Genomic DNA, 13112 nt, shown 5'->3' with positions numbered 1-13112 from the left:
ACCAAGGCCCTTCTCTCCCGATTGCTCAGTTTGGCCGGGCAGCCAGCTCTAGGAAGAGTCTGGTTGGTTCCAAACTTCTTCCATTTATGAAGGCCACTGTGTTCTTGGGGACCTTCAATGCTGCATAAATATTTTGGTACCCTTCCCCAGACACAATCCTGTCTTTGAGTTCTACAGATAATTTCTTCGACCTCATGGCTTGGTTTTTGTGGGACCTTATATAGACAGGTGTGTGCCTTTCCAAATCATGTCCAATCAATTGACTTTACCACAGGTGGACTCCAATCAAGTTGTAGAAACATCTCAAGGAAACACCGTAGCTTAATTTCAAGTCTCATAGCAAAGGGTCTGAATAGGTTTGTAAATAAGGTGTTTAAAAAAAAAAAAGTGCAAACATTTCTAAAAACCTGTTTTCGCTTTGTCATTATGGGGTAATTGTAACGTAACAAAATGCAGAAAAAGTCAAGCGGTCTGAATACTTTCCCAAGGAACCTGGCCTGTATAGATTTCAATTCAGTTTGGTAAGCACTGGAAGTATGAATGTAAGCGTCTTAAAACCCACCGCAATTTTTATTTTATTTTAAGGTGATCAACCCAAGAAGTTCTGCTATTTAAATGTATATAGTTCCCGTTACGCCATAAGATCAACTACTAAAGTTAACCCCTAAAGCTCTCTGTAACAGCCATACCTTTCCATGCCGTAATATTTCCATAAGAACAGTGAAAAAGTGTAGGCCTATAGGTTCTCGTGAAATATTTGTTGCAAAAAATTGGAAAAAAGAAACCCACATTAAATGATCATTTTTAATATCTATTCAGAAAAGGAGAAAGAATATCATTTTATCAACAACAGTCCCCTCTAGTGTTAGAGAAATATACATACAGTATGTACCAAACCTATAACCATATAGTAATAAAGAAGCAGCTCTTATTATCCTAAGTGAGACATAAGGTATAGGGTGAAGTGGCCCGTAGACACCGATCTTGGGTCAGTTTTGCATTTCCCCCCACTAATCGTTGAGGTTAGGATTGGGGGAAGGGAAGTTGAACCTAGATTGGTACCTTAGGGGAAACGTCAACCCGGAGCTGAGTCATAACCTCACATAATACAATGCAATTCTTTTTAATCTCATAAAAATACAAATAAATGTCTTTAGCAAAGCTATCTGTGATATGTCTACACAGGCTCATGCACACATTTCAATTTGTACATAAAATGGTATTTCAAACAGTGAAAATGGTACATGGACAGAAAATATGTATTTACATGAATCATGGAAAAGTGGCATAATATATCCAGCCATTTGGCACTGAAACAGGAAGAAATATGGTAAATTGTGTGGTCAAACCGAGAGCTACAATATAGAGAACATCTGTAGAAAAATTGTCGATATGCCACGGCTCTTTAGAGAACATTTGTTTTTGCAAAGCTGATGAACATACAGTGTAAAACCAAAGAGCTCAATAAAAAGTGCAACTCCAGTAAACAATGCATCCGAAAACACTGATTACATTGTCTAATAGCTGCCCTTTCAAATCATTTCCGGGGCCTCATAAGTCATGCAAAATTCAAAAGTTGATCATGATTTAAAAAAAACATTGCACATCCCAACACCACCCTCAAACCAACACCATGCGTATTCCTATTGCAACAGACCACATCCAAAACACACACAGCACAGTCAAGTACTGGAGTGTCGATCACTAATGCATGAATAGTGCTGTAGCCCTGTACTCCCGTCATTCAGCGTGGTAGTGTGTGAACTGCCACTTCTGGTAGGGACTGGTAGGCTCACACCTCTTCAGCTGCATGCGGTCAGCCAGAGCCCCAGCCTCAAGACACAAACGCTGGGAAGCAAGCTCCGTAACGAGGTGCTCCACCTGAACAAAGACGACACAGGGAAATAGTACAGTAAGCACCATGATGCACAGAATGTTAACTTTCAATCAGCAAAGGAGCACTGCTGCTACCTCGCTCTTCAACCAAGGTGTTGCGAATTGAGGTGCAAACCCTGACGAGGCTAAGGACCAAAAATGCGATGGTTTTAACAATAAAGAAGCAATTTAAAATCAACATCCACTATCCCCCAAGAGTTGCTGAATTTCCTCTTCACTCCAACCTTCAAGCACACTGTACATCTTCTGTATGCTAGTTGCTGACAGTAGCTTGGCATAAGAATAACAAATATTCGTCACAAAAATCGATATCCAGAGAACTCTAGTAGAGGTGGTAAAGGCCCACTGTAAAGCGAACCTACCAGAGCAGAGTTGGAGGCCTTGTGGAGCCAGCGTAGCTGTGGCTTGGTGTTGTCGCACGGCTGCATAGCCAGGCTGCTACCTTTGTCCTGAGCAGTGAGACAGACATCTTTCTGGCGAACGTGCCTCATCCAGGTGTAATTGAAGTGCTGATTCTGAGGTTTAGGGACAGAGGGGTTAGTTAATATGTGTCCCAAATGGCACCATTACCTATATAGTGCACTGCTTTTGACCGAGACCCATAGGGTAGTGCAATATCTAGGGAATATGGTGCAATTTGTGATGCCAGACATACAGTATCAGTCAAAAGTTTGAAGACACCTACTCATTCAAGGGGTTTTCTTTATTTTTTACATTGTTGAATAGCGAAGACATCAAAACTATGAAACATGAGGAATCATGTAGTAACCGAAAATGTTAAACAAATCCAAATATATTTTATATTTCAGATTCTGCAAAGTAGTCACCCTTTGCCTTGACAGCTTTGCACACTCTTGGCATTCTCTCAACCAGCTTCATGAGGAATGTTTTTCCAACAGTCTTGAAGAAGATCCCACATATGCTGAGCACTTGCTGGCTGCTTTTCCTTCACTGCGGTCCAACTCATCCCAAACCATCTCAATTGGGTTGAGGTTGGGTGATTGTGGAGGCCAGGTCATCTGATGCAGCACTCAATCACTCTCCTTCTTGGTCAAATAGCCCTTACACAGCCTACCGTTCACCTACTCTGGATCTCACAAAGACACAGCGGTTGGAAGAAAAAATCTCCAATTTGGACTCATCAGACCAAAGGACAGATTTCTACTGGTCTAATGTCCATTGTTTGTGTATCTTGGCCAAAGCAAGTCTCTTCTTCTTATTGGTGTCCTTTAGTAGTGGTTTCTTTGCAGCAATTTGACCATGAAGACCTGATTCTTCTCTGAACAATTGATGTTGAGATGTGTCTGTTACTTAAACTTAGTGAAGCATTTATTTTGGCTGCAGTTTCTGAACCTGGTAACTAATGAACTTATCTTCTGCAGCAGAGGTAACTCTGGGTCTTTCCTGTGGCGGTCCTCGTGAGAGCCAGTTTCATCACAACGCTTGATGGTGTTTGTGATTGCACTTGAAGAAACATGAACATTTCTTGAAATTTCCCCAGATTGACTGACCTTCATGTCTTGAAGTAATGATGGACTGTCGTTTCGCTTTTCTTATTTGAGCTGTTCTTGCCACAATATGGAATTGGTATTTTACCAAATAGGTCTATCTTCTGTATACCACCACTACCTTGTCACAACACAACTGATTGGCTCAAACACATTAAGGAAACAAATTCCACAAATTAACAAGGCACACCCGTTAATTGAAATGCATTCCAGGTGACTACCTCATGAAGCTGGTTGAGGGAATGCCAAGAGTGTGCAAGGCAAATGGTGGCTACTTTGAATGCAAAATATATTTGTATTTGTTTAACACTTTTTTGGATACTATATGATTCCATATGTGTTCACTATTATTCTACAATGTAGAAAACAGTAAAAATAAAGAAAAACCCTTGAATGGTAGGTGTGTCCAAACGTTTAACTGGCACTGTATAATTAGGCTTCATGATAACTATGGGGTTTTCAATGCCGCTTGGGTGTGTGTTGAACTCAACAGGGATTCCATAGTGGGTTATAGTCATAGGACAGCCGTTCATTTCAAATGGGGAATTTAGGAGTATTTACCAGCTTGCTGAGATCACATATCTCAAAGGCAAGGGAGCCTTTCTGCAGAGCGAGGCATTTTCTTACTCCACGATTGAAAACCTAGCAAAGGAGGATCACAGGTATAACATTTCATGTCAATGCGTTGAGCAGTCATAACAGTAGTTTACGTAGGCATCGTCACTGCACTATTGACAGTAGAAAAGCTTATCATTTCTTTCCATTCTGAGCCTTCAACAGATCCTGACAGACAACTGTCACAATCCAGTCACTTTTTGTTCAGATAAGAGGACAATTGGCATCTCTGTGTTGCAGAGGCATTGAGAGCAGACAAGTAAACATCCCCCTCTCATAAAAAAAGTACAATTGTCTGTCAGCATCGAGATGCGGGATAAGTTAACGGAAAAATAAACTAAGAGTAACAATTGTTTGCCAGAAAAAGAGCACCAAATGCAATATATTCTAAGATAAACAGCCTAAAAGAAAAACTGGATTCCTACTAATTCAGTAGACAATAATTTTAAGAATTTCAAATAAAGTTATAAACCACAGGAATAAACTGCATAAGGGTTTTGAGCATCTGGAAAAGTGCTATAAATATCAAATCAATTATTTTTATAATAAAAAGTACACCTACTAGCCCCTCAGCTTTGACCAATGGAGCAACCATGTCTGGGTACACATTATCCAGGTACCATTTGAAGCTCTTGCACTTGAGCTTCTTCCGGAGCTCGATCTGGTCTGTGAGGTTGCCAATGTCGATGACACTCCTATCCAGCAGATGGTAGTATCCATGGCCATAGAACAGGTCCTTGTACTCATCCAGCCACACCTCTGCCACCCTGGCCAGGTTACGCTCGACCGTCTTCTGCCTGTCCTTGGGGAACTTGTATGGGTTGGCGCCTCGGAAAATGTGGCCCACTCTGGAACATGGGATGATCTCGATCTCACCTCCACACATCCAAATCTACAAAAACAACACAAGTAGGATGTGATCAGAACATTTGATCGAAGTCACACGCGGCACCCTATTGCTCATCGGGCTCTGGTCAAAAGTAGTGCACTACATAGGGTATAGGGTGCCATTTAAGAGGCGGCCTTGATCATGAGCGTAGTTAAGTGTGTATTCCTGGAACAGGTTGAAGAATAACAAAACCTGCAAATAGTTCAATCTCTAAAAAAAAAAAAAAACACACAAAAAAAACCCAGAAGAAATGAGTCACTGACCTTAAAAGAGATCTCCATGTTCTCTCCACCCCATACATCCAAGCCAGGATCATAAGAGCCCAGTTCATAGAAGTACTTCTTATCGATGGAGAAAAGTCCTCCTGCCATGATGGGACACCTGAGAAACAAAGTACACAGTCATACACAAGGGAGGGACTAACCTGAACTTATGCAATAAGTACCATTTGTTTTGCTGCGAAACGTTTTCTGTTGAGATTTCCTGGAGATTGAATTACTCAGTTTCTCTCAAAACACAACATTCCTCCTTGGTCTTATTAACTTAAGAGTAATTCGGATGAGTCAGAACTTGGCCCTGTTGGAATACTTCCATCCTGCATCCTTCCTTCCTCCTTTCCTTGAAGTAGTCGCTGATCTCAACTGATTGGTGAAAGTAATAGGTTGGCGTAAACTAGCATTGACCTATCCAATCGTGTATAGATCGATGATTAACTGAAGGAAACAAGGAACGAAGGATGAATTTCCAAAGTATTAGAAGAGGGCCCCAATACTTATGTACTTGAACTAATCCGCAACTGTTACTACACAACAAATTCTCCAGTGTTAAATCAACACTAGCTAGGTTTCATGCAAATATTCCCAAAAACAATATGCTCATTTTCCCACCACAGATGCGTTTCCATCAAATTGACTTGCAGATCAAGGCTGTGCGTGATGGCGTAGTGCACATAAAAAAATACCTCTTGCGGTTAAAATTCCCATGTACCAAATTAAAAATATATATATATGGTTGGCTAGGTAGCACATATGAGAGAGATTATTATGGACAAAAGAGACAGATTCAATTTATTAGTCAAATGGCAGCCAAGCATCGATCATCATGTCACCACAATAACACCCTCAATATTTACTGGAAAGGAGCATCAAGCTCATCACCTTGCACTGTGAAGTTAATCTGTAGTTAAATAAATTGCATGCTTTCCCAATGAGTCATAGTGGGAGGACCACACAACATTGTCATCACATGACTCCATGTTTACTTCAATATTATGGTTATTATAACAATATTTGCACATAAAAGCGTTTCCACCAACATCTCCCATCATTCATTTTACAAATACATAGAGAGCCCACCTTGTCTAGCGTATTTAGTTTTTTCAACATTTGGAAATTTTACCCAAAAATGTTGTTTCCATCAGGCCTGGCATGACATTTGTTTATCCATCATGCACTTTACACACATAAAACGTTTGGATGGAAACCTGGTTAGTGACAATGTTAAGTTTGCAGAGTTTCAAAGAAAAAGCCATAACTCAGACTGGCCAATAAAAATAAAAGATTAAGATGGGCAAAAGAACACAAACATTGGAACTCTGCCAAGAAGGCCAGCATCCCGGAGTCGCCTCTTCACTGTTGACGTTGAGACGGATGTTTGCGGGCACCATTTAATGAAGCTGCCAGTTAAGGACTTGTGAGGCGTCTGTTTCTCAAACGAGTCACGCTAATGTACATGTCCTCTTGCTCAGTTGTGCACCAGGGCCTCCCACTTCTCTTTCTATTCTGATTAGAGCCAGATTGCCCTGTTCTGTGAAGGGAGTAGTACACAGTGTTGTACGAGATCCTCAATTTCTTGGCAATTTCTCACATGGAATAGCCTTCATTTCTCAGAACAAGAATAGACTGACGGGTTTCAGAAGAAAGGTCTTTGTTTCTGGCCATTTTGAGCCTGTAATCGAACTCACAAATGATGATGCTCCAGATACTCAACTACTCTAAAGGCAGACAGTTTTATTGCTTCTTTAATCAGCACAACAGTTTTGAGCTGTGGTAACATAGCAAAATGGTTTTCTAATGATCAATTAGCCGTTTAAAATGATAAACTTGGATTAGCTAACACAACATGCCATTGGAACACAGGAGTGATGGTTGCTGATAATGGGTCTCTGTATGCCTATGTAGATATTCCATAATTTGAAAAAAATTTAAAAGCCATTTCCAGCTACAATATTAATTTACAACATTAACAATGTTTACACTGTATTTTTGATCAATTTGATGTTATTTTAAATGGACAAAAAAAAGGGCTTTTCTTTCAAAAACAAGTACATTTCTAAGTGACCGCAAACTTTTGAATGGTAGTGTATATTCCGGACTATGACATTGCTCGTTCTGATATTTTTGGATTGTTGTGCGTATTCTTGTGTACCTATTAGGCACAAGAGTGAAAGCCCTGTCTAGTTTAGTTAAAGTGAGAGTAACTTGGTGAGTTAGAAGGGAAGTGGAGGGGGTGAAAGATAAAGGGAGGAAGAGGGAGCACTGTTGGAGCTAGAAACTTATCTGCGTATGTGACCAATAAATTCAGATTTTTTTAATTAGCCAATTTTCAATCCTGTGGACTTCACCAAGTGAGTTCCTACCGTTCCTCCTATGTTATCATGCAACTGTTTATGACAATACATTACATATATCATAACCCACTGGGCATAGACGTCAATTCAACTTCAATTCCATGTTGGTTCAACGTAGTTTCATTGAAATGACGTGGAAACAACATTGATTCAACCAGTGTGTGCCCAGTGAGAATTACTTACTTTGAAAGCCAAGTTTTACCCTAACAGTGGTGTTAGGAACCTCCTGCTTTACAGGCCAGCAAATCCCATTACGCTGGCTTGCAGAGTGATGTGTAATTCTCACTCTTAGAGTTAATTTAACACAGAAATGCTACACTGAAGGAAAAATAAACACTAGCCAATTTGCTGTGTTTGTAAACATACAGTAATGAGGGACGTAATGAAATCCAGAACTACCTGATGGGATCTGAAGCCTTCATGTGATTCTTCTTAATGACGTCCTCTGATAACCTGCGCCACCAAAACACCAAGGGCCATTTGAATACCCCTCTTTGGAAGTTCTCAACCAACGCATAGCTGTAAACAGAATATCATTAAACAAATATTACATTCCTGGATTAACAATGCGTGAGGTAATGAAATGTGCGAAACTCAAGATAGCGCCGATGAATCACATATAATCAACAACATTCAGTAAACAGGATGTTGCATCAAACCTGGCTGCATAAAAACAAGTTGATACAATTCTGGTCGTTGGGGTTACTTTTCACAGCAATGTATACAGGTAAGTCCAACATGAACCCTAGAAGTCAGAAGGCCGTTGACTCAAATATTCAGAAAATGTATCAGATGGATAGCTGTGAATGTAATATTTCTAATGATGATAGGATTTGTAGGTAACACATAAAGCTTCCATTGCTGTAATGTTATCAGACATTTTGCAACTCTAGGGACATAGTCAGATAAATAAGCAGTGTCCGAGTCAGAACGGCCCAGTCTAGGTAAATAAAGAGACATTGTGTCCCCAGAAGATACTGACAGACCAAATTTGGGGGGGGTCTAACTCCTTGACAATAAGGTTGAATAATAACTCTGAAATTAGAGCTGGGGCGATAAACCAAAATGTAACACCGACCGAAATAATCACTTCTTGAGAAAATGTTACTGATAATTCCGATAAAGTAGCCCACACTAGAGAAATGTGAAGTTTGAAATGAAATAAGTACGCTAATATGGGCGATTGCTAACAGGACAAAAGATAGCTACAGCTTTTAAAGTAGTAGTAGTTTTAAGTGTAATGTCTTCTTTTTTTTTAAGCAACTGATGCACATTAATGTTTGATATTTATTGTTCAATTAATTTTGATAATTCAGTCAATTTATCGTGATATGGATTTTTTTCCATATCGCCCAGCTCTAATAGTATCCTAGTCCTTACATAATGCACTACTTTTGACCTGGGCCCATAGTGCAAATTTATACAAAATAAATAACAGATATACCTTATCTACATACAGTACCGATGAAATGTTTTAGAACACCTACTCATTCAAGGGTTTTTCTTTATTTTTACTATTTTCTACATTGTAGAATAATAGTGAAGAAATCAAAAGTTTGAAATAACACTTCTCAAGCCAAAGGGTGGCTATATATAAAATATATTTTGATTTGTTTAACACCTTCTGGGTTACTACATGATTCCATATGTGTTTTTTCATAGTTTTGATGTCTTCACTATTATTCTACAATTGAGAAAATAGTAAAAATGAAATAAAAACCCTTGAATGAGTAGGTGTTCTTTTGACCGGTAGTGTAAGTATTCAGACCCGTTTCTAAGAGACTCAAAAATGAGCTCAGGTGCATCTCGTTTCCATTGATCATCCTTGAGATGTTTCTACAACTTGATTGAAGTCCACCTGTGGTAAATTCAATTGATTGGACATGATTTGGAAAGGCACACACACCTGTCTATATAAAGTCAAATGGGTCTGAATACTTTCCAAATGGACAGTATACAGGAAATGTGCCATTTGAGACGCAAGCATTTAGTATTATGGTAATGATACATTACCTCATGTCCTTGTCACTGATGACGTCGATGACTGGGCAGGCCACTTTCCTCCTGTCTATGTATACTCTCTCCAGCAGAGGTTCCAACCAGCCCACGTTGCATTCAATATGCGAGTCAAGAAAAGTCAAAACATCACCTGAAGGGAAATGCAAACAAACCACTGAAGACAAACAAACCCTTGACTGCCTCATGTACGGGAGGACAAGACTGAGATTTCTTTCCATTGAATATTTTGTTTAAAAAGCATACAATGTAAGCGAGAGTGGTCATACGATATAGCAGGATGTGGTTGGTTACCTTTGGCAATGGCGGCTCCTGCCAGCCTAGCTCGGATCAGGCCCTGCCTCTCCTTCAGACGGACGATCCGCACTTTGGGAAACTGGGACATGTACACATCCAGGTGGTTCTTGAGATATTCTGAAAGAGTAGATGTGTTAAGGGCCCGAGTTCATTCTGACTATGTGACCTGCCCAAGAAAAACTCCAGGACCTAGTTATAAATCTATCGTTGCTGTCTGAAGATCTCCAAATCTGTAACTTCAAAGTATATTGCAAAAAAAAATGCCATATTCTACAATTAAGAATATACATTTACAAAACTTCAGTAGCTAGGTTGAACACATTTTCTTGGTCCTAGAGTCATGAAATTGTCTTCAGTTGGGCCCAGAATTTCCCTGGACACAACAGACGGCAGGGAAAAACTCTGAACCCATCCTCTACTGTTTACCAGGAAAGCTCCTCCTCCCTCTTACCTTTGGAACTAAAGTCATCCACCAGGATGATCTCTTTGAGAAGGTGTGGCGGAGAGCGATTGAGGACACTGTGGACGGACCGGAGCAAAGTGGACCATACCTCATCCACAAAGCAGAAGATCACACTGGTGGTGGGCAAGTCATCATGGACCACACTCTCAGAACACCTGGAGAACAACACAGTAACAAGAAACTGTACTATATCACTATATGGGTGTCTGTATGAGGAATACAAGTGTGGGAATACGTGAGTATGCATGATGTGGTCAAGGCCAGAGTGTGACTCACGTATGCGGTCTGGTGTCTGGGATGGCTCGGTCCACAGGGATCTGGTCACTCAGGTACACGTTGAAATGGCCTTCATTCCACCGGTTCCTCACCTCCTGCTCTTTGTCACTGGGCACCATGGCTGCTTTCCCAAATTGCCCAATTGCATCGGCATCTCTGGGGGCTTCGGTCATGTCTAATGCCAGCACTTTGTGAACGCCTGTGTTTCGAACGTCTGTGGAGTTTGTGGGAACTCCTGGTTGACGTTTTAACTTTGCTCTAGGAAGTACGGTCTCATTTAAGGCATACGGCTTACCTTTATCAACGGCATTGATCCGTTTGTCCTTAATATTGACGACCACCTTTCCTTTCAGTACATCCTTTTTGACAGATTTAACTGTGCGGTCCACGGCAACTTTGTATTTTATAAAGCTTTCTTGTATGTCAGGCTCCAGTGGATCTCGGACTCTCGCATTCTTCTTTTGGTCCATTTTTGCTTTGGCTTTTTGCACTAGGCCTATATTTTCCTCTGCTTTCTCTGTCTTTTTTGAGGTCAATGTTTCCACATGTTTTCCTTCTTGAACACCAGGTGGCACTTTGGTGAAGTTCGAAAGCACTGCCACTTTCTCATCCTCGGACTTCACCACATTTAGCATCAAGTCCACTGCCTTTTTTGACAGGTCTTTGACAGGAGTTTTCGTATTCAAAGGCACACTCAACTGTCCTGTGACATGATTCACTGTTTCGATTTGGCTAGGCTTAAAAATGACATACTTTCCTTGTTCTGACTTTGGTTGGGCATTCCCCCCTGGTTGCTCATGTGAATTGACTTTGTCCTTCAACTGCGGGTCCTTTTTGGCAGCAGGTCCTCGCTTTCTGCCCACTTCAAGGACTTTCTTTTCATTCTGGAGTGGACCTTTATTACCTGCCTCGTCCAGGTCTAAGTCTAACTGTGTACGCTCCGTGGCCTGCGGTGTGACAGTCAGCCTTTCCTTCACTACGCTTTCTTTCAGAAGTTGGCTGTTAACATCATTCATTGACAGGCGAAGTGCTACCATATCAAACAGTAGCCAAATGACAGATGCAATGAAAACAAATGCAAGTGCCCTCCCACTACCCCTAAAGTATTTCCTTACAGCCTTCATTTTTAGTACGTCTGGAAATACTAGGTCACAGTATCTTATTAATGCATGCACGAGTCATACTTCTCCCCCTCCCCGTTCAACTTCTCTTTACTTTGGGGTAGTTTTAGTAGGCTATTACCTGCGTGGCATTCCACGCGGTTTTGGCCAAACAACGGTTTGTTGAACTATTGTGATTTTTTTAGCGAAACGCAACAATGTATCAATAAAACTTACCTCCGCGTTGCCCATTTACTTCCCTGAACGGTACAATGTGTATCATGCGCTGCCCACTAATATGGAAGTACACAGGCAATTATCTTGCAATTTGTTGTTCACTTACTTGCCCTCACCTAATGTCTTTGAATGAGAAAGGAAAAGATCATTATTCCCTTGAGGAGAATGCAAAACCACAGACATCCATTTGAGTTCTTTGACACATTTGCGCCCTGTTCTGTCGTCGAGGTAGCGCCCATCAACGACATATTTCAACGTTGAGAGCACACACAGTGACTGGATAGACAACTTCATTTTATGCAAACCGTTTTAGGGTACGTCGAAGGTGGCGTGAAAGTGGATGTGGCCTGTCTAATATAAACAAAAGAAGGCATGATGCGTCGCACAGTGAGTGTAGGCCTGAACAAAAACTGATTTTTTTTCTTTTTTTCTTTCCCCCCGACAGTTTTTTGGGGTCAGTAATGGACCTTTGCACATCCGTTTTTTTTAACTTTGAAATTATAGCAAAGTGTGACGTGTCAATATGGTGATAATAGGGTAAATCAAGCATAACCGGTGTAACCAGTACAGGTGTGTCGCTTACTTTGGTGTCTGCAATGCGTACATTCACAATTGAAGTAAAACTCAGTGACTCACTCACTCACACACACACACACACACACACACACACACACACACACACACACACACACACACACACACACACACACACACACACACACACACACACACACACACACGAGTGTCATAAAAGCTGTATTGCAATAGCCATTAGCCAGTGATTAAGAGAGGACACAACAGGTTTTCACTTCATCAGCAGTCATCTCTTGGGAGCCCTGTTGGCTCCATCCAGACCATTAAGTGCCCCCCAACACTTAGAGAGAGAGCGGGAGGCAGGCAGGCGGGGTGGATGTTGTGTTGTCTCTCCTGGTGGCTGCCCTTAGCCACAGTACATGGGCTTTCATTAGTGGCTTGGCTAAATGATTGGCCTCAGGAAAGCCCTGAAGCCTCACAATGCATGTGTCAGTTTATATATCCTATTCATTGGACAAGTTATTCATGTATTCATGATCATTTATCTATTGTGGCACCCACAAACATGCAGCGCTTATTGAATGGATAGATCAGCTTTTTGGTTTAAGGTGAATAAATCTACATCATATGTTGTGTTATAGGGATATGTACT

The 13112-nt window shown here is 40.9% G+C and overlaps 1 protein-coding gene across 2 annotated transcripts; it reads right to left on the bottom strand.

Moving 5' to 3' along the window:
* Positions 1–790: 790 nt before the first annotated feature.
* Positions 791–12353, bottom strand: LOC115108332 (polypeptide N-acetylgalactosaminyltransferase 5-like). Of its 2 annotated transcripts, XM_029632535.2 has the most exons (10): positions 10590–12351; positions 10302–10468; positions 9848–9967; positions 9551–9686; positions 7937–8056; positions 5172–5289; positions 4582–4911; positions 3966–4046; positions 2259–2411; positions 791–1881 (listed from the first exon to the last, which is right to left on the bottom strand). In XM_029632535.2, the coding sequence occupies exons 1-10, from the start codon at positions 11711–11713 to the stop codon at positions 1741–1743; spliced, it is 2490 nt and encodes an 829-aa protein (XP_029488395.2). In that variant the 5' UTR covers positions 11714–12351; the 3' UTR covers positions 791–1740. The 2 variants fall into 2 exon arrangements, 1 of the variants encoding a protein (XP_029488395.2); XR_003860336.2 differs by lacking the exon at positions 791–1881 and having other exon boundaries at positions 2324–2411; positions 4640–4911; positions 10590–12353.
* Between the last annotated feature and the right edge of the window lie 759 nt (positions 12354–13112).

Source organism: Oncorhynchus nerka, linkage group LG3, assembly GCF_034236695.1.
Source record: "Oncorhynchus nerka isolate Pitt River linkage group LG3, Oner_Uvic_2.0, whole genome shotgun sequence".
Lineage (NCBI taxonomy): Eukaryota > Metazoa > Chordata > Actinopteri > Salmoniformes > Salmonidae > Oncorhynchus > Oncorhynchus nerka.
This window is presented reverse-complemented; position numbering and strand designations above follow the sequence as displayed.

Coding starts and splice junctions, on each gene's coding strand:
- LOC115108332 (XM_029632535.2), bottom strand. CDS start 11,713: ATGAAGGCTGTAAGGAAATACTTTAGGGGTAGTGGGAGGGCACTTGCA. Junction 4,047..4,581: donor TGGTCAAAGCTGAGGGGCTA/GTAGGTGTACTT, acceptor CTCCTTTGCTAG/GTTTTCAATCGTGGAGTAAG. Junction 2,412..3,965: donor TATGTGATCTCAGCAAGCTG/GTAAATACTCCT, acceptor CCTAAACCTCAG/AATCAGCACTTCAATTACAC.